Source organism: Anomaloglossus baeobatrachus, chromosome 10, assembly GCF_048569485.1.
Source record: "Anomaloglossus baeobatrachus isolate aAnoBae1 chromosome 10, aAnoBae1.hap1, whole genome shotgun sequence".
NCBI classification, from domain to species: Eukaryota; Metazoa; Chordata; class Amphibia; order Anura; family Aromobatidae; genus Anomaloglossus; species Anomaloglossus baeobatrachus.
In genome coordinates this window covers 13,498,514-13,520,808 of record NC_134362.1, presented here as the reverse complement: position 1 = coordinate 13,520,808, position 22,295 = coordinate 13,498,514, and the positions used below count along the sequence as shown (strand labels likewise).

The 22,295-nt window shown below is 47.7% G+C and overlaps 1 protein-coding gene across 2 annotated transcripts in view; it reads left to right on the top strand.

Moving 5' to 3' along the window:
- The window catches only part of DGKZ (diacylglycerol kinase zeta), a 197,190-nt gene that overhangs the window by 9,850 nt on the left and 165,045 nt on the right, over window positions 1–22,295 (top strand). The window contains exon 1 of one of the 2 annotated variants that reach the window (XM_075326167.1): window positions 20,239–21,935. The exons of the other annotated variant lie outside the window; for it this stretch is intronic. Coding sequence (XP_075182282.1) covers window positions 21,796–21,935 — 140 coding nt within the window. The 5' untranslated portion in view covers window positions 20,239–21,795. Of the gene's footprint in view, window positions 1–20,238; window positions 21,936–22,295 lie in introns of those variants that run through there. 2 annotated transcript variants of the gene reach the window in all.

Genomic DNA, 22,295 nt, shown 5'->3' with positions numbered 1-22,295 from the left:
CCCCAGTCCTGTGTGCAGCCCCCCAATGTCCTGTGTGCACCCCCACACAATCCTATGTGCAGCCCATCACCCAGTCCTGTGTGCACCCCCCAGTCCTGTGTGCACCCCCCCAGTCCTGTGTGCACCCCCCCCAGTCCTGTGTGCACCCCCCCAGTCCTGTGTGCACCCCCCCCAGTCCTGTGTGCAGCCCCCCCCAGTCCTGTGTGCAGCCCCCCCCCCAGTCCTGTGTGCAGCCCCCCCCCAGTCCTGTGTGCAGCCCCCCCCCAGTCCTGTGTGCAGCCCCCCCCAGTCCTGTGTGCAGCCCCCCCCAGTCCTGTGTGCAGCCCCCCCCAGTCCTGTGTGCAGCCCCCCCCAGTCCTGTGTGCAGCCCCCCCCCCAGTCCTGTGTGCAGCCCCCCCCCCAGTCCTGTGTGCAGCCCCCCCCCCCAGTCCTGTGTGCAGCCCCCCCCAGTCCTGTGTGCAGCCCCCCCAGTCCTGTGTGCAGCCCCCCCCAGTCCTGTGTGCAGCCCCCCCCAGTCCTGTGTGCAGCCCCCCCCAGTCCTGTGTGCAGCCCCCCCCAGTCCTGTGTGCAGCCCCCCCCAGTCCTGTGTGCAGCCCCCACAGTCGTGTGTACAGCCCCCCCCAGTGATGTCTGTGCCTCCCCCCCAGTGATGTCTGTGCCTCCCCCCCAGTGATGTCTGTGCCTCGCCCCCAGCCCCGCGTGTGGTGTCTGTGCCCCCAGCCCCGCGTGTGGTGTCTGTGCCCCCAGCCCCGCGTGTGGTGTCTGTGCCCCCAGCCCCGCGTGTGGTGTCTGTGCCCCCAGCCCCGCGTGTGGTGTCTGTGCCCCCAGCCCCGCGTGTGGTGTCTGTGCCCCCAGCCCCGCGTGTGGTGTCTGTGCCCCCAGCCCCGCGTGTGGTGTCTGTGCCCCCAGCCCCGCGTGTGGTGTCTGTGCCCCCAGCCCCGCGTGTGGTGTCTGTGCCCCCAGCCCCGCGTGTGGTGTCTGTGCCCCCAGCCCCGCGTGTGGTGTCTGTGCCCCCAGCCCCGCGTGTGGTGTCTGTGCCCCCAGCTCCGCGTGTGGTGTCTGTGCCCCCAGCCCCATGCCCCCAGTTAATTAATTGCTTCATCCAATATAGCAGGGTCATTTAAACATTGATAATTTTGTGCGGCCCCCGAAGGTTGGTAGAAATTTCCAAATGGCCCCCAACAGAAAAAAGGTTCCCCACCCCTGGTCTAAAGTGATAGAAAGTGGACATTGTGCCTGTGGGTGATTGCCTGGAAGAGTAGAAATGAGAACAAAGTATAAGGCAGGGCTCCGGGGCTTGCATAGTTCACACTATGAGTTTTTGACGCTGCATATTTTAAGTGCAGAAAAAACTTTGCGTCTTACAATTCCAGTAAAGAGGATGGATTTCTAAAAATAAATGTGTTTTTTTTTTACGCAGCGGTGCGTGTTTGAAATCTGCAAAATGTCCTTTTCCGCTGAGTTATATGTGCAGATTTTCCCCCAAAATTGCATTGGGCGTGTAAAATCCACAGATAACAAAGCGCATGTAAATCCACACAACTGTGTCAATAATGGTTTATCAAAACCAAATATCATGCTTGTTCTATACGCCACGTAAACTGGTCTGCAGTGCGATTCTCAAATACGCTGAGTTTTCAGTGCGGATTTTCCCCATACACTCACATTAGATGCGGAAAATCTGCAGGGAAAAATGCAGTGTGTTTCTGCAGCGGAAACGCATCAAAAACGCATGTAATCCACACCTAAGTGTATCAATAAAGATTTGTCAAAGCAAAGCTTCAGGAAGTTTAAAAATAAAGAAATTTTATGACTCATCGAAAATAGAAAAAAAAATGCAATAACAATGCAAGAAAAAAAGAACCTAAGTATTGTGCAACATCAAAAACTCACCAAAAGCTCATCACCTCGTGCTATGTCCCCCGATGAACCTTTGGTGAAGTTTTCATATTGAAGATTTTCTGCAGCATTTCAGAACCTATTAATGTTAGGTCACTTGCGGGCTGTTTTACATATGTTTTTGATGCTTTTTGTCTCTTGTTGGTGTGTCATGTTTTAAATAAAGCTGCTTTGTTTTTGATACTTCCTGGTATTTTATATCCTTCTGTGTTTATTACATTACAGTTCCCCATTTTGCTGAGTTTTTTTGTTGCAGAAATTTTCTGCACCAAAAACTTCACCTTGTGGGAGAAAAACGCACCAAAAATGCATGCGTTTTTAGTCCATGCGTTTTTGTTCCATGCATTTTTTGGTGCATTTTTATTCCATGCATTTTTTGGTGCATTTTTATTCCATGCATTTTTTGGTGCATTATTGATCCATGCATTTTTTTTAGTGAAATCACTGGCTAGATGGGCTAAAAAATGCAGGTAAAAAAAGGCACCAACAATTGACCCGCTGCTTCTTTTTTTCTGCACCCCAAATTGCAAGGAAAAAGAAGCAACGTGTGCACAGCACTTCAGAATTCTGCTGGCAAAAGGATAGACATTCAGATTGGGCAACAAACCGCACCAAATAAGGCATTAAAAAATGCAGCGTGTGCACAAAGCCTAATGCGGGCGTCACACGAGACGATCTATCGTGCGATATGTCGGTGGGGTCACGGTTTTCGTGACGCACATCCGGCCTCGTTTGCGACGTCATTGCGTGTGACACCTCTGAACGACTCAGAACGTTTGCCAATCGGTTACAAATGGTGTATCGTTGACTCGTCGCTCATTTTTAAAAAATCGTTTAGACTTCTTTGCGCCGGTTGTTCATCGTACCCGGGGTAGCACACATCGCTCCGTGTGACACCCCGGGAACGATGAACACAGCTTACCTGTGTCCCGCCGGCAATGCTGAAGGAAGGAGGTGGGCGGGATGTTTACATCCCGCTCATCTCCGTCCCTCCGCTTCTATTGGGCGGCCGCTGTGTGACGTCGCTGTGACGCTGAACGTCCCTCCCCCTTCAGGAAGTCAAAAAAATCAAAAAAAATCAAATCTTTATTTTTATATAGCGCTAACATATTCCGCAGCGCTTTACATACATCAGGAACACTGTCCCCATTGGGGCTCACAATCTAAAATCCCTATCTGTATGTTTTTGGAGTGGATGTTCACTGCCCACAGCGACATCGCTCAGCAGGTAAGTACATGTGACGGGGGTTTAACGACTTTGTGCGCCACGGGCAACTAATTGCCAGTGACGCACAAACGACGGGGGCGGGTACGATTGCTTGTGCGATCGCACGATAGATCGTACCGTGTGACGCCCGCATAAGATGCTACATTTTTGACGCAGTGAAAATACACAGCGCCATAAACCCATCATGAGCCCACAGCCTAAAGGCCGCTTTACACGCTGCGACATCCCTTAAGCGATCTCGCTGGAGTCACGGAATTGGTGACGCACATCCGGCCGCTTTAGCGATGTCGTTGCGTGTGACACCTATGAGCGATTTTGAACTGTCGCAAAAACGTTCAAAATCGCTCATCGGTGACATGCCCCCCATGTCTTGATTATCGCTGCTGTTGCAGGACGCAGGTTGTTCGTCGTTCCTGCGGCAGCACACATCGCTACGTGTGACACCGCTGGATCGACAAACATCTCCTTACCTGCAGCCGCCGGCAATGAGGAAGGAAGAAGGTGGGCGGGATGTTACGGCCGCTCATCTCCGCCCCTCCACTTCTATTGAGCAGTCGCTTAGTGACGTCGCTGTGACGCCGCACGACCCGCCCCCTTAGAAAGGAGACGGTTCGCCGGTTACAGCGACGTAGCTAGGCAGGTAAGTAGTGTGACGGGTCCGGGCGATGTTGTGCGCCACGGGCAGCGGTTTGCCCGTGTCGCACAACTGATGGGGGCGGGTGCCCTTGCTAGCGATATCGGTACCGATATCGCAGCGTGTAAAGCGGCCTTTAGGGTATGTGCACTCGGAGTCTTTTGCTGAGTTTTTGGAGCAGAACCTCCAGCTTTTTTGGAGTTTTGAGATTTTCAGCTTCTCCAAAAACTACTTGAAAACCTCTGTTTGCACAGAACCTTAATGTATTCTATTAAGAACCTAAATAGGGAATACACATTTCTGTGGGGAATAGTTATGGTCCTTATATGTCCACGTATTGCACCTTTCAACATCTTCAGATAGGAAATCGTTACTGCCCCACAGGATACAAAGTGACCGCAGCAAGATGTTCCCACAGTGGATTTCCTCATAGCTTTTCACAGATCCTGAACCAGCTTCTGTTTATCCATTGCGTTGGGCTAGGGGCGTCAATAACAATAACTAATCTGGGGGAGGGGGGTCTTTTCTCCAATGTTTTTGCTGTTTTTCTTACCATTTTTCACTTCAGCCAATGACTCAGCTGCATTGCAGAAAATGACAACTTGCTGCACTTTCTACCCCACGTGGAGGATCAGATTGGCTGAATGGCCATGTCAGTGGGGCATGGAGAGGATATCGGGAAGCCTCAGATTTCTTCTATCTTCTACAATACAGGCACATGCTCCGTATTAGGCCTGACCTGTCGTATGTTCTGCAGATTTGTAAGGAAACCCTTCATTTATATGTGGCGCCCCTGACCTGGTCAGGCACCACTGAGTACTGCACCCATGCTGGGGACAGTACAAAACAGGTAATCCAGAAGGCTGACCGAGGTGTGACTACACAGGCGCATAGTGATCAGGTCTCACACATGTACCTTTGAGAGGACCCCTGGGGATCCCAGGAGGGGGCAAAGCCTTCACCTCCACTTGAGGAGTGGAGGGGGCGAAGCCTCCATCTCCACTCAAGGGGTGTGGTAGAGAGCCTGGTTGCTAGGTGACGTAGGCAGGCACAAAGGGAAAAGAGAAGGAGGAGTAAACAGTCTGAAGCAGAGTGTGGAGGAGTGAGGAGCATGGAAGTGGAGCTCAGACAGGAGCAGCAGTGCAGGTCCCACGAGTGAGCCAGTTTAGTGTGCAGCTCAGGAAGAGCAGAAGCAGACCCTGGAGCTGTTGCAGTCTAACAGCGTCCGCGCAGTGACTACCGACGGGGGAGAACGGTCACCTGGTAGTGCTGCCCGAACACCACACACAGCTAGAGAGAGAGCAGCGTAGTGGAAAGTACGGAGACTGTCAGGGAGCACCAGGCCCAAACGGGCGGCAGATCCCGATGCGGGGATAGATCCACCTTTCCTTGCTAAACCTGCCGGTGTGGGGCCCTCAAAGCCCACGCCACAACACCACAAAAGCCGCAGCCACGTAGCCACAGTTAGGGCCCATAGTTCACAGGAGGCAAGCAGCTGGAGTGATCTGGTCCAGGCGACAAGCAAACGGCAAACAAACGAGGGGAGCAGCTACTTCCCTGGGTGACCCCCATAGGGACTAAAAGTCGGGGTTACCACAAACCACAGAAGGGCTAAGGAAGGCGAGTCGGTAGCCACCCTCATCAGTCAGCCTGAAGGACACCTGGTTCCAACCTGGTTCATCCCAGCTACGCCCGGGTTACTCACCCTGCCACCAACAGTGAGTAAAACCCCTGAAAGACACTCTGCTTGTGTGGAGTTATTCTGCGCCTTGTGGTTCTACACACCTACACAGGGTCCTGGGGCTTGCCTCACTCTCAGGAGGCTATTACAACTGGCTGCACCCACCATCAGCCCCAGGCGTCCCCTAACCTGCAGTGGCGGTCCCCACTGACCGCAATTCTGAGAGTGGCGTCACGACAATCCTAAATAGAAGATTTCCTACCTGTGACAAGATCCAGCTACGTGGAGTCCCTGAAGGTAATGCACCGACACAGCACTTGTGGGGCTTCACATATACATGTAAAATATGCTGCGTGCTCCACTCATCCCTGAAAATCATTGTCAAACAGCATCATTGAAATCTCAAAACTCACCGCAGCTCCTTAATCACATGGATCATGTCTCAAGACTTGCTCAGGTTCTCCACTCCTTGAGAGGGGGTGTTTAATACTTTCCTTCATTTTCTGTCTTTAGGACTGCGCCGCTCCTCAGCCTCCTGGTTTCCCGCTTGCATTTTGCTTTCTTCGACAATTCGGGCCGGCGGCATGGTTGGAAAGCTGGCGTGAACAGTGCGCTCTCCGATGCTGCTAGTAAAAAAAAATAAATTAATAAATCTTTATTTTTATATAGCACTAACATATTCCGCAGCGCTTTACATACATCAGGAACACTGTCCCCATTGGGGCTCACAATCTAAATTCCCTATCTGTATGTCTTTGGAGTGTGGGAGAAAACCGGAGAACCCAGAGGAAACCCACGCAAACACGGGGAGAACACACAAACTCCTTGCAGATGGTGTCCTTGGTGGGATTCGAACCCAGGACCCCAGTGCTGTAAGACTGCAGTGCTAACCACTGAGCCACCGTGCAGCCCTAGTAAAGACAGCTTTGCCTCTCGACATCGGAGCAGCACAGGGGCCAACGATCCAACCGAATTCAGAAAATAGAAGTTCTATAGCAAAGAGCTCACAAGTAGACATGAGCGAACCTGAGGTTTGGTGTTCCGTGTTCGTACCAAAAACAGAGATTGGGAGCTTTACGTATGAAGATCACTTGTGCGTGCTCGGGTACACTCAGTGCTTGGGTACACTTGGTGCTCGGGTACACTCAGTGCTCGGGTACGCTTGGTGGTCGGGTACACTCAGTGCTTGGGTACACTTGGTGCTCGGGTACACTCAGTGCTCGGGTACACTCAGTGCTCGGGTACGCTTGGTGCTCGGGTACACTCAGTGCTTGGGTACGCTTGGTGCTCGGGTACACTCAGTGTTTGGGTATGCTTGGTGCTCGGGTACACTCAGTGCTCGGGTACGCTTGGTGCTCGGGTACACTCAGTGCTCGGGTACGCTTGGTGCTCGGGTACACTCAGTGCTTGGGTACGCTTGGTGCTCGGCCCAGTGTGAACCGCTTGCAGTGTTTGATCGGGTCACACTGGGGGCAACAACAGCATGATTGGATGTAATGTGCACCAAACAAAAATGGAAAAACCCAACCCCCTGCTCCCGGAAGGAATCCGTTTATGGCTGCATGTATGTGATGTATGTGGGCCAAGACCCGAACTGCCCAATTAGTGACTTCCATTGGGGTTTAGGTCAAGTCCAGGTCCCAAGCCGAACTTTTTCAAAAGTCCAGCTAAACCCAAACTGAACTTCCACGGGTCCGCTCATCTCTACTCTCAAGTACTGCTATCATTGTCTAGGAAACCGACCACCTCAGACTGCAAAGGGGGCCAGAACCTAGGGATCATACAGTAAGAAAATGGCAAAGTTGCTTGGTTTTAGGAGAACTTTGCAATTTTACCAATTTAAGGCAGTTTATAATTAGTCCAGACACTAATACACGGCGTGTGATAGACTGGGCGCATCTAGCAAGACATGTTAGGCGTGCACACCGGGATTGTGGCCATTGTTGGGTGCATCTGCTCTGGAGGACTACGACGAGTGCCCAGTCTGGGTAGATGCCTGTGTCGTATGGAGAGCCATTGCAAAACGTTATATCACACTGTATACATGTATGTGTGGTGCAGCACTATCCTATACGTGTATGGCCTCCATCTGGTAAATGGCGGTCTATGGAAACAGTAAACACTCCCAGTCGCTGCTTTCGCAGTGTGCACTAAGCCGTAGACACTGTTCTCTTTCTTGTATCACCTCTTTTTTTCGCAGCACATTTTTGGTGCAATATGGTGCACTTTAAGACACGCGTCTTCTCTACATGTGTCTTAAAGACGTGTGCGCATTTCATGGTTTGCATGTAGTGCTACAATTCCTCTGCAGCGTGTGAGGCAAAGACACAGAATGGAAAGTGAACAATGCCTGGTAGCCGAGTCACAATAATCATAAAGGAGAAGTCTCATCACAGAGAAAAGTATTGAGACTGCAGCAGCCACAGGGATTGTCTGCAGTGTTACACACTGGACGTGAAGAACGGACAGGCTTATACACAAGACCTTTGCAATACATAATCTCAAGAACTCTATTAAACTGGTCAGTAATGCACAAAGCATGCAGCAGTTAAAAAGCTTCCATGGTAAAAGATCCTCAAGGTCTCGTTTCACAATTTCCACCTTTTTGTGTGTTTTCTTCCATTCGGGCTCATAGCAGTGGGGTCCAGTCGGGGGCGTGGGGGCTGCCGTGATGGCTTCTATGTGCCCTAGCAGGGACCATGTGTAGGAAGGCAGCGCAGCTATTCTTAGGGATACGACTGTGCACTTGGCACTCGCTTGTGTTCCTGGGACTCCATTCGCCTTCCTGCGTTCCGATGCAGAGACGCCACAACAGGGATTTCTCAACCATACTCGTTTTACTTGATCTTAACACCTTCATGGCAGACATGGTGGCCGACATCCTTTCACCCTAGCTGGAGGAATACTCTCTTCTTTCTTCACCTAAGCTTCTCAATATGGGTTTAGCGGCCACCGTCTGATATTCTCCATTAGCTTCCCTCACCGTTCTGATCATCTCATTGTCCCTCATCCCACTCCTTTTCCCTTATCGCCCCAGACAGCTCAATCAAGCCCGCCGGGGTGAGCCATAGGCTCCGGAACTCTAGAGGAGGCTCGGGTTCCCGAACCAGCCCTCGAAATTAGTTCCCTGTCCTCTCCTGTCCCTGTACAAACCCATTCTCTCTCTCAACCCTTTTCATACTCTGTCCCCTCCTCTCACTAGCACTGCAGTCTTGTGGTGGCTCAGTGGTTAGCACTGCAGTCTTGTGGTGGCTCAGTGGTTAGCACTGCAATCTTGTGCTGGCTCAGTGGTTAGCACTGCAGTCTTGTGGTGGCTCAGTGGTTAGCACTGCAATCTTGTGCTGGCTCAGTGGTTAGCACTGCAGTCTTGCGGTGGCTCAGTGGATAGCATTGCAGTCTTGCAGCGCTGGGGTCCTGAGTTCAAATCCCACCAAGGACACCATCTGCAAGGAGTTTGTATGTTCTCCCCGTGTTTGCGTGGGTTTCCTCCGGGTTCTCCGGTTTCCTCCCACACTCAAAAGACCTACAGATAGGGACTCTAGATTGTGAGCCCCAATGGGGACAGTATCGCCAATGTATGTAAAGCGCTGTGGCATTAATAGCGCTATATAAATGAATAAAATTATCATTAACCGTATCTTATGTAAAATCATAGCTACAACCTTACTACATTGTGTCCTACGTCTGCATTACCTAAAGTAGCCACTAGATGGCAACATTTCTTATAAAATCCAGTGTAAACTTCTTCATGTAAAACCTGTCTTCTTACCTAAAATCTAATGATTACATAGAATTTATACATAAATTAACATTGCTTTATCACACAAACATAAAATACAAGACAATACCATTATTTACATTACTGGAACTCGGCCACCTACTACACATGGACAGAGGTCATCTTCATGACATAATCCCTTTAAGTAAAAATACTTACAAGTAATTCACTTCCTCGGAGCCTCCCAAATGTCTTCCATGTAAAGCCACAATTCAGCATTACAATCATATCTGTAATGTCTCATACTGTTTTTCATTTGTCGGCAAAATCAACTCATATACTGACGAGCAAAAGGGTAACAGTGTTTCGCACTTTTGCCTTTCAGGCTCCATATCTCACCATCCTCTGCAGCTCTGAACGTGAGACGACCTTCATTTTATAGACAATCATCTTGGCTATCTCATACATAAATGTGACTTGCAACTATTTAGCAGATGATTAGTTATGCAGATTCTTGTCATGTCTCTGCATTGTTACTGTTTTGCTACTGGTGGTGTAAAAAAAATTTTCTTCCTGTATACGAAAAATTACAACCTGTTCTCACTTTGCCTAATAGCTCAGTGTGTTATTGAGTTGATTCCCAAGCTAAAGGTCACAGGTTGGAATCGCTATGAAGAAGATTTTCCACGAAAAGAGAATCCACATCATCCATTACATCGATAGCGGTCTCTCAATCAAGAAAATTGCCAAACTGCATCATGTGAGGCCATGACAGGTGGAAGAATAAGAAATGAAGTTCATCCATCCATTCAGAAGCCAAGAGGTGACGTCCCGGCAAAATATCGGAGTCAACGAGTCGCTCATCACAAGGTCTATCAGTTCTGGTGACACCCGGCAGTGGAGGCGGCTCGTCTGCTCCATAATAGTGACATCACAGACGTCCATGCGAGCACCGAGCGACGCACGTTACACAAGTCTGGAATAGTGGCCCGAAAAAAGGTGAAGAAGCCTCAACATCAATATCATCATAAGAAGGGTCGGCTGAAGTTTGCAAAACAGTACGAAAAGTGGAAGATTGGAAATGGGTGATTTGGGGCGATGAGGTGAAAGTCAATAGCTCTGTTGGGGAAAGTAGGTCTGAAAGAAACAAGGGAAAAAGGGGTGACCGAATCGAGAAATTGAAGGAGCTGTCAAGTTCAGTCAGTGGAGGAAGCCTGAAGATATTGGGGTGTTTCACAGGCAAAAACATTGGATACTTGACCAGACTCGATGGTGGTCTCATTATGTGACTGATCATCCAAAAAGACAAGTTACTTCATACACTCAAGTACTATGGGTACTATGGGTATGAAAAGGACGACATAGTGTTCCAGCAGGACAGCGACAGAGACCAAAAGCATACAGCAATATTGGAGACGAAATGGGTCAATGACAATGAAGTAGAGGAGCTGGACTGTCCTCATAGTCCCCAGACCTCAACCCAATCCAGCACTTGTTTGTAGAGTTGAAGAAAAAGCTGTATACATCCCCACGTAAGCAACCAGTAAACACCAACACTGGGAACGTGGAGAAAAGACCTGACCAGTATACACCAACACTGGGAACGTGGAGAAGAGACCTGACCAGTATACACCAACACTGGGAACATGGAGAAGAGACCTGACCAGTATACACCAACACTGAGAACATGGAGAAGAGACCTGACCAGTATACACCAACACTGGGAACGTGGAGAAGAGACCTGACCAGTATACACTAACACTGGGAACGTGGAGAAGAGATCTGACCAGTATAGACCATCACTGGGAACATGGAGAAGTTACCTGACCAGTATACACCAACACTGGGAACATGGAGAAGAGACCTGACCAGTATACACCAACACTGGGAACATGGAGAAGTTACCTGACCAGTATACACCAACACTGGGAACGTGGAGAAGAGACCTGACCAGTATACACCAACACTGGGAACGTGGAGAAGAGACCTGACCAGTATACACCAACACTGGGAACATGGAGAAGAGACCTGACCAGTATACACCAACACTGGGAACGTGGAGAAGAGACCTGACCAGTATACACCAACACTGGGAACGTGGAGAAGAGACCTGACCAGTATACACCAACACTGGGAACGTGGAGAAGAGACCTGACCAGTATACACCAACACTGGGAACGTGTAGAAGAGACCTGACCAGTATACACCAACACTGGGAACGTGTAGAAGAGATCTGACCAGTATACACCAACACTGGGAACATGGAGAAGTTACCTGACCAGTATACACCAACACTGGGAACGTGGAGAAGAAACCTGACCAGTATACACCAACACTGGGAGCGTGGAGAAGAGACCTGACCAGTATACACCAACACTGGGAACATGGAGAAGAGACCTGACCAGTATACACCAACACTGGGAACGTGGAGAAGAGACCTGACCAGTATACACCAACACTGGGGACGTGGAGAAAAGACCTGACCAGTATACACCAACACTGGGAACGTGGAGAAGAGACCTGACCAGTATACACCAACACTGGGAACGTGGAGAAGAGACCTGACCAGTATACACCAACACTGGGGACATGGAGAAGAGACCTGACCAGTATACACCAACACTGGGAACATGGAGAAGAGACCTGACCAGTATACACCAACACTGGGAACATGGAGAAGAGACCTGACCAGTATACACCAACACTGGGAACATGGAGAAGAGACCTGACCAGTATACACCAACACTGGGAACGTGGAGAAGAGACCTGACCAGTATACACCAACACTGGGAACATGGAGAAGAGACCTGACCAGTATATACCAACACTGGGAATATGGAGAAGAGACCTGACCAGTATACACCAACACTGGGAACATGGAGAAGAGACCTGACCAGTATACACCAACACTGGGAACGTGGAGAAGAGACCTGACCAGTATACACCAACACTGGGGACATGGAGAAGAGACCTGACCAGTATACACCAACACTGGGAACATGGAGAAGAGACCTGACCAGTATACACCAACACTGGGAACATGGAGAAGAGACCTGACCAGTATACACCAACACTGGGAACATGGAGAAGAGACCTGACCAGTATACACCAACACTGGGAACGTGGAGAAGAGACCTGACCAGTATACACCAACACTGGGAACATGGAGAAGAGACCTGACCAGTATATACCAACACTGGGAATATGGAGAAGAGACCTGACCAGTATACACCAACACTGGGAACATGGAGAAGAGACCTGACCAGTACACACCAACACTGGGAACGTGGAGAAGAGACCTGACCAGTATATACCAACACTGGGAACATGGAGAAGAAACCTGACCAGTATACACCAACACTGGGAACGTGGAGAAGAGACCTGGCCAGTATACACCAACACTGGGAACGTGGAGCAGAGACCTGACCAGTATACACCTACACTGGGGACATGGAGAAGAGACCTGGGATCAGATTTTAATGGAGACATGCTTGAATCTGATGAAAGGTGCTGGAAAGAATAAAGGGTATCATGCCGTGCTACTGCCAATGAAAAGATTTGTTGATTGATTATAATATTTTTATTCTCTAGGTCGACGCATTTCTGGGATCAAGTCCCCTTCCTCAGGACCAAGAAATTCAACAAAATTAAATTTTGAATTTTGTTGTAAAAAGTTGTTTTTTTGTGGATATATGAAGAACTTGTAATGCTGGATTATGGCTGAAATCATTTTAAGCAGTTTGGACGACGTGACAACTTTCTTTTACTTGAGCAGGAGCAGTCATTTTTCACTGCTTTGATGAAATGAGTTGAAAATCATCCATAAAATATAGAAAAATACACAATTGAGTATAATTCACAGAGCCACGAATGCAGGGAAGTTTATAGTTCCTCTCACTAGTAAGAAGTTTGAGTAAATTTCAGCTGTGAATTTGCTTCCCCAAAAATCGATGCTAAATCTGTCTCCATGTGATTACCAGAATAGGCTGACCGATTCTGAGAACCTAATTCAAACAGGCAATAGATGGTTTTTTTTGTGAAAATGGCTGACGTAACAAAACAGAAAAATTGCAAAATCTGATTTGGCATGACAAAGAAAAAATTGAAATACACTGCGAGTGGCAGCACAAATCGGACAGTGTGCACCCATTAAAGTCTATGGGTGCGTAGAAAGTGTCGGACTGCACTCGGATGACATCCAAGTGCAGTCTGATTTCCACTGACTCATAGAATGGAGAAGACAGAGAAATTTTGTTCTCCATCTTTTTCTCACCTGTGATACAATTTTCTCCTCCGAGATAATCGGAGCATGCTAAGCTGACACTGAGATCAAACTCTGATCACACTTTGATCTGAGTGTCATTAACATAATAGATCCGAGTCTCTTGCATGAGAGAACAATTCCTGATACAATCACTGAGCGCCAATAGAATGTCATAACATCGTGGGGTCAGATGATGACCCATGTCACTCTCATGACTCATGTCTAGTGTTGAGCGGACCCGGATCTGAAAAATCCGGATCCGCACGGTTCGAGGTTCCGATCCGAGTCCGACCAGTACCTGAGATCCGGGGTGCACGATCCGGATCCTTTTTTTTTCTCTCTCTATCTCTATCTCTATTTCTATCTCTCTATCTTGTCCCGGATCCGACTCCCCATTCATTTACATAGCCGCGGATTCCAGATCGGACCCGGACTTCGGCGGCAACCCGATCCGGATCCGTCGGACCCGGATTATAGCCGATCCGCTCAACTCTACTCATGTCCTGTGAATGCCGGCAGAGAGCAGCACTCACAGGAGAACAGTATGTCTGCTGTTCAAAGAGATACTGAAGCAGAGAGATCGGATAGTACAGGCATAAAATCCCGTAAGGCTAGTAAAATCAATACAAAATGTTAAAAATATATATTTTTTTTTAAATAAAAAAAACCTAAACGTTCAAATCACCCCCCTTTTGATTCATTGAAAACAAAATAAAACAAAAAAAAAAACAACAACACATATTTGCTATCACCGCGTTCAGACATGCCCAATCTATGAAGATATAAAATCAATCTGATTGGTAAAGGACATAGCAAGAAAAAAAATCAAACCGCCAGAATTATGTTTTTTTGGTCATTGCAACATTGCATTAAAATGCAATAAAAGGCGATCAAAACATTGAATCTACCCAAAAATGGTATAGTTAAATATGTCATCTCAAGACGCAAAAAAAAGCCATTATTGAGTCCCAGATCCTGAAAAATGAGAATGCAGCGGGTCTCGGAAAATGGCGACAAAAAAACGCAATTCTTTTTTTTTTTTTTTTTTACAAATTTGTAAAAACATTTTCACCACTTTGATAAAAGTAAAACTATACATGTTTGGTATCTATGAACTCGTACTGACCTGGGGAATCATATTACGAGATCAATTTTACCATATAATGAACTCGGTGAGTAAAAAAACCAAAACAATCGTGCAATTGCAATTTCTTTTGCAATTTCACCGCACTTTAAATTGATTTCTTCTTTTCCAGTGCAATAGGGGACAGAATGAATGGTGTAGTTCAAAAGGATAACTTTTCCTTCCTTCAAAAAACAAGGCCTTATATGGCTATATTGACAGAAAAATAAAAAAGTTATGGCTCTTGGAAGAAGGGGATGAAAAAACAAAACCAAAAAACGTAAAATCACCGGGTGGAAAAAGGGTTACAGGGGTTTTCCCACAAACAAAATTAATTTTAAAGTTGATTTTAATCAATAGATCTTGGAATAATAATAATTTCCACAATTGGAAGTTATATAAATGTTCCTGTGCTGATGTGTCCCTACTATGTACTGTGTAATGGCCGTGTCTGATCATACAATGTGTCCCTGCTATGTACTGTGTAATGTCAGTGTCTGACCGTACAATGTGTGCCTGCTATGTACTGTGTAATGGCCGTGTCTGACTGTACAGTGTGTCCCTGCTATGTGCTGTGTAATGGCCGTGTCTGACCATACAATGTGTCCCTACTATGTACTGTGTAATGGCCGTGTCTGACTGTACAGTGTGTCCCTGCTATGTGCTGTGTAATGGCCCTGTCTGACCGTTATAGGGACATGGTCTGAACATACAATTACTCCTGGGCTGAGGAGGACACAAAAGAGTATATAGAAAAGATAGTATGGGATTGCAGCAGATTCTTTCTGTGAGGTAAAATATTTCCCTGTCTGCTTTTAAAAAATGTTTTACCTCAAAGAAAGCAGTATATGCAATCCCTCTGTAATGTCTGTACTTTTTTACTTCCTGCCCTATGACACAATGGTGGTAAAGGCGGTAGCTCAGACCGCAATTCGGATAACTGTAACCAGCCTTATGTGTACATTTGCAATTGGTGGCAAAAAAAGACTGAACATCTTTCTGCAGTTTGCTACTTTTTCTACATTCTTTCTAAATGGCTGCCATTTGTAAGTATTTGGTGTTGTTTCCTTCCCCTGTGATGGAGAAAATAGTGCATTGTCCATATAATGTGCCGGTGATGATCAATCTGCCTTAGGCCCCATTTATCAAAACTGTGTAAGAAGATCTGTCTTGGTTACCCATAGCAACCAATCAGAGCTCAGCTTTCATTTTGTTAATGGCTCTGGTAAAATGAAAGCTGCTCTGTAATTGGTTGCTAAGGGCAACATGGATTTTTTTAATTTTATTTAGAAAGGTTTGATAAATCTCCACCATTTGTATTTATTAATAAAATTGGTGGTGTAGTAGCCCCCATAACAATAGTAAAGCTGCTGAATGTCAGGAAATCTGGCTACTGGCCTAATACTGACGTCAGGCCTCATAGTAGTTGATTGGCTTATGTTCAATGGAGCTGGGCTGTAGGCCCTGTTCACACAGGGCACTTTTAGCATGGTTTTTGTCTTGATTTTATGCAAATCCATGCTAATAAAACGCTGCCTTCACAGTCCCAGCAAAGCCTATGAGATCCCTGAAATCTCACGCTCGCGCACACACACATACACATGCGCGCGCACACACACACACACGCACGCACGCACACACACGCGCGCTGCCTTCACAGTCCCAGCAAAGCCTATGAGATCCCTGAAATCTCATGCGCGCACCCCCCCACACACACACACACACCCTACACACACACACATACACCCACACACACCCACACACCCCCACACACACATACACACACACACACCCACACACACACACCCCCCCCCCACACACACACACACCCCCCCCATACACACACACACACACACCCACACACACACCGCATGCATTTTTTTTCCTGATTGTTTTGTCATCCATCTTGGTTTTTGCTATACCTTTAAAATACTGAGCATGTCCATTCTTTTCACCATTTTTTGCCATGGTTTTACAGCAGTTTTTCACCCATACAAATCATTGAGGAAGTGCAAAGCCACAGCCAAATTGCGGAAAAATAACGCCGGATAGCGCAGATTATTTCCTGGCAAAAGATGAGAGAAAAAATCTGTGCAAAAATGCCCTGTGTGTACATCGCCTTAGGCCCTAAGGCTCTGTGCCCACGTGTGTGTATTGCATACAGTTACGCTGCGTTCTGCACCACAGCGTAACTACATGTGTCCTGCGTCCCCTGCATAATCTATGAAGATTGTGCATAATTCATGCGCACGTTGCGTTTTAGAACGCAGTGACTTGCATGCTGCCAAATCGCTGTGTTCTAAAAAGCAACATGTCACTAATTCCGTGCGCTTTGGATGCAGCCCCCGCTCTGTCTATGGGAGAGGCCGCATCCAGAGCTCATGAAATCGGCTTCTCACTACGCAGTGTTTCTGCAGCGATTTGAAGCGCACGTGTGCTGTTCAAATCGCTGTAGAAATTTCTGCAGGGACACAACGTAACGTGGGCACATGGCCTAATACGTCCTGGATTTTTGTTAGCCACAAGGACATTTATCCCTTTGTTTTTTTTTCAAAATCGCATTATTTTTTTATTTTCTGCCAGTTCATGGTGTTTTTATAATCGCTTTAATTGTTTAAGAAACACAATTGATGATTTTACCTTTTTTTTGTTGCTTTTTTACACTACTTCAAAAGTATATATTATTTTTAAACAGTTACTAAAGAAAAAACAAGTTAGGCCCTGGGCCCACACTGCAGATTTGTTTCTTCAGCAACAAATGCACCCTCTGGCAGAAAAAACGCACCCAAAACACGCATGCATTTTCCATTCAAGTCAGGACAAAAAAGCAAATATGTGTACAGGAGATTTCTGGGATCTCATAGGTTTTATTGATCCTGTAAAAAGCAGCTGTTAATTTGCATGCTCATGAAAAAAATGGAGAAGAAATGCAGCAAAAAACCACAGCAAAAAAGCAACGTGTGAAAAAGCCTTGTAGTGCTTTCTACAGCTGGATGCATAGTTTTTTTTACACTTTGTGCGACTTTCCCAAGATGTAGTGCACACACCTGCAGTCACACACCTGCAGCCACACACCTGCAGTCACACACCTTGCACATGTTGCTCCTTGTACACGCCTCTCCAGTCACACACATTGCACTTTGCTCCTTGTGCACACCTCTCCAGTCACACACATTGCTCCTTGTGCACACCTCTCCAGTCACACACATTGCACATGTTGCTCCTTGTACACGTCTCTCCAGTCACACACATTGCACATGTTGCTCCTTGTGCACGTCTCTCCAGTCACACACATTGCACTTTGCTCCTTGTGCACACCTCTCCAGTCACACACATTGCACTTTGCTCCTTGTGCACACCTCTCCAGTCACACACATTGCTCCTTGTGCACGCCTCTCCAGTCACACACATTGCACATGTTGCTCCTTGTGCACACCTCTCCAGTCACACACATTGCACTTTTCTCCTTGTGCACACCTCTCCAGTCACACACATTGCACTTTGCTCCTTGTGCACACCTCTCCAGTCACACACATTGCTCCTTGTGCACGCCTCTCCAGTCACACACATTGCACATGTTGCTCCTTGTACACGTCTCTCCAGTCACACACATTGCACATGTTGCTCCTTGTACACACCTCTGCAGTCACACACATTGCACATGTTGCTCCTTGTGCACACCTCTCCAGTCACACACATTGCACATGTTGCTCCTTGTGCACACCTCTCCAGTCACACACATTGCACATGTTGCTCCTTGTGCACACCTCTGCAGTCACACACATTGCACATGTTGCTCCTTGTGCACACCTCTGCAGTCACACACATTGCACATGTTGCTCCTTGTGCACACCTCTGCAGTCACACACATTGCACTTTGCTCCTTGTGCACGCCTCTCCAGTCACACACATTGCACATGTTGCTCCTTGTACACGTCTCTCCAGTCACACACATTGCACATGTTGCTCCTTGTGCACACCTCTGCAGTCACACACATTGCACATGTTGCTCCTTGTGCACACCTCTGCAGTCACACACATTGCACATGTTGCTCCTTGTACACGCCTCTCCAGTCACACACATTGCACATGTTGCTCCTTGTGCACACCTCTCCAGTCACACACATTGCACATGTTGCTCCTTGTACACGCCTCTCCAGTCACACACATTGCACATGTTGCTCCTTGTGCACACCTCTGCAGTCACACACATTGCACATGTTGCTCCTTGTACACACCTCTCTAGTCACACACATTGCACATGTTGCTCCTTGTGCACACCTCTGCAGTCACACACATTGCACATGTTGCTCCTTGTGCACACCTCTCCAGTCACACACATTGCACATGTTGCTCCTTGTACACGCCTCTCCAGTCACACACATTGCACATGTTGCTCCTTGTGCACACCTCTGCAGTCACACACATTGCACATGTTGCTCCTTGTGCACACCTCTGCAGTCACACACATTGCACTTTGCTCCTTGTGCACGCCTCTCCAGTCACACACATTGCACATGTTGCTCCTTGTACACGTCTCTCCAGTCACACACATTGCACATGTTGCTCCTTGTGCACACCTCTGCAGTCACACACATTGCACATGTTGCTCCTTGTGCACACCTCTGCAGTCACACACATTGCACATGTTGCTCCTTGTACACGCCTCTCCAGTCACACACATTGCACATGTTGCTCCTTGTGCACACCTCTCCAGTCACACACATTGCACATGTTGCTCCTTGTACACGCCTCTCCAGTCACACACATTGCACATGTTGCTCCTTGTGCACACCTCTGCAGTCACACACATTGCACATGTTGCTCCTTGTACACACCTCTCTAGTCACACACATTGCACATGTTGCTCCTTGTGCACACCTCTGCAGTCACACACATTGCACATGTTGCTCCTTGTGCACACCTCTCCAGTCACACACATTGCACATGTTGCTCCTTGTACACGCCTCTCCAGTCACACACATTGCACATGTTGCTCCTTGTGCACACCTCTGCAGTCACACACATTGCACATGTTGCTCCTTGTACACACCTCTCTAGTCACACACATTGCACATGTTGCTCCTTGTGCACACCTCTGCAATCACACACATTGCACATGTTGCTCCTTGTGCACACCTCTGCAGTCACACACATTGCACATGTTGCTCCTTGTGCACACCTCTGCAGTCACACACATTGCACATGTTGCTCCTTGTACACGCCTCTCCAGTCACACACATTGCACATGTTGCTCCTTGTGCACACCTCTCTAGTCACACACATTGCACATGTTGCTCCTTGTGCACACCTCTGCAGTCACACACATTGCACATGTTGCTCCTTGTGCACACCTCTGCAGTCACACACATTGCACATGTTGCTCCTTGTGCACACCTCTGCAGTCACACACATTGCACATGTTGCTCCTTGTGCACACCTCTGCAGTCACACACATTGCACATGTACATTTTGCTGTTTTGCACTTGCTTCTCTGATCACTCTGCTCCAGCCTCACAATACACATGTACATTTTTGCTTTTTTGCACTTGATTCACATTACACATGTTGCTCCTGCACCAGTGCAGTTTCTGGCAGCACCAACAGGTGGCTCCCCAGGCCCCTGTGCTCGGCCACCTCTGAGCAGGCAGCGGCGCAGACACCTAGGCGGGGGTCCTGACAGGACACAGAGCTCTGCAGACACTTCCTGGTGGGGAAGAGTCCTGTTATTGTGAGCTGGGAAGTGACAGCCAGGAAGGAAAAGCCGAGGCATTGTGCTGCCGCCCCCGGCGTTGTGCTGCCGCCCCCGGCGTTGTGCTGCCGCCCCCGGCATTGTGAGTGCAGCCTGTGCCCAGCTGCAGGTGAGGTGTGCATGCATGGCTGACCTGCACCCCGCATTGGCAGCACATTCTGCATTTCTGCAAGGGCTTTTCCTGTTTTCTCTATAGGATGTGCTATTGGGGCTTAGACTTTTGCAATCCCCTTCTTGGTTTATAGCATCAACTCCATAAAGCGTCTATTGTATTGTTATGCTCCCTGTATTGTGCCTGGACAGGCAGTGTGATAACTAGGGGAGTGTATACTTCTGCAATCTCCTACCTGGAGTACTTGTTTGCAAAAAGTAACAGATGCCGGCATCTATGTAGTAATTTTTGCATTGCTGTTTGCAAAATCCAGAGTGTAAACTTGTGCAACTGTCCGCAGCCACTGTGTAAGGTTCTCTCTTTAGAGTGGTGTAATTTAGTGGTTGTGTATATTTTTGCACAAAGGATTGTCATTAGGAGGTGATTATACTTGTTTTGCACTGGGTATTATCATTAGGGAGTGCATATATCTGTGTACAGGGTGTTGCCCATTAGGGGGTGCACATATTTGTTTAGCCCTGTATGTGTTGTCATTAGGGGGTGCACATATTTGTTTTGCACTGTATATAGTCATTAGGGGGTGGATATACTTGTATACAGATTTTCATATACTTGTGCACGGTATGTATTGTCATTAGGGGGTGCACATACTTGTTTGCACTGTATGTATTTGTCATTAGGGGGTGCACATACTTGTGTGCACTGTATGTATTTGTCATTAGGGGGTGCACATACTTGTTTGCACGGTATGTATTGTCATTAGGGGGTGCACATACTTGTTTTGTATTTTGTATACTGTCATTAGGGGGAGCATATTCTTATTTTGCCTTGTATGTATTGTCATTTGGGGTGCACATACTTGTTTTCCACTGTATATAGTCATTAGGAAGTGTATATAGATTTTTGTCATACTTGTGCACGGGGTGTTGTCATTAGGGGGTGCACATACTTGTTTGCACTGTATGTATTGTCATTAGGGGGTGCACATACTTGTTTTGTACTGTCATTAGGGGGTGCCTATACTTTGTTTGCACTGTGTACACTGTCATTAGGGGGTGCCTATACTTGTTCTGCACAGAGTATTGTCTTTGGGGCGTGCAGCTTCCTCGGTGTATGCGGTGCTATTGTCAGAGGCAGTAGTTGTCAGGCTGCTCTCGCTCTGTCCTATAGACTTGAGCAATGCGTGGGTGTGTATACTTGTGCAGCATTTGAATACATTGCCGGTAATGTTTGCATAGTCATTGCAATGCTCGGTGTCCTGTGTAGGAATACTTGCATCTTCTTGAGTAGTATATGCAGGAGAGTGAGGGTAGCTGTCAGTGAATGTCCTCGGGAGCATGACTTGAGGAAGCCCTGAGTGCCTGGATTTTGGGGTCCGGCTGGGATGGACGGGGAAGTGGAGTTTGCCAACACCAGCTCGGCAGCCTCCAGCGGCTCGGAGAGGATCCTTGAACCCGAGAGAGCCGTTATCAGCCGGAGGCACAGCGTCAAGACCTTCAGTGGGCTCCGCTTCTTCAGACGCAGGTGAGTCAACTTTTCATTCTCCAACCATGCTGACTGTCTCCTTATCTCCCATAGAAGTGAATGGAGCAGCAGCCATAGGCCAACGCTTTGCTCTGATATGGCTAGGATCTATGGGTTACCTCTCCACTTCATAGGTGATGAACGGTGACAACTGGTGACCCCCTTAATGTGTATTTGTCTTTTCCCACACAACAGCGCCCCAAGGTGAACTTAGTAGTGTACACGGCGCTGCACCCCTTTAATTGTTAGGATCCCACTAATCACAAAATAATGGCAAATTCTAGCAATACACGACATCACTTTATAAAGTCGGAATACCCCTTTAACATTTTCAAGATCTCTGCTTGTTGTCAGTGAATG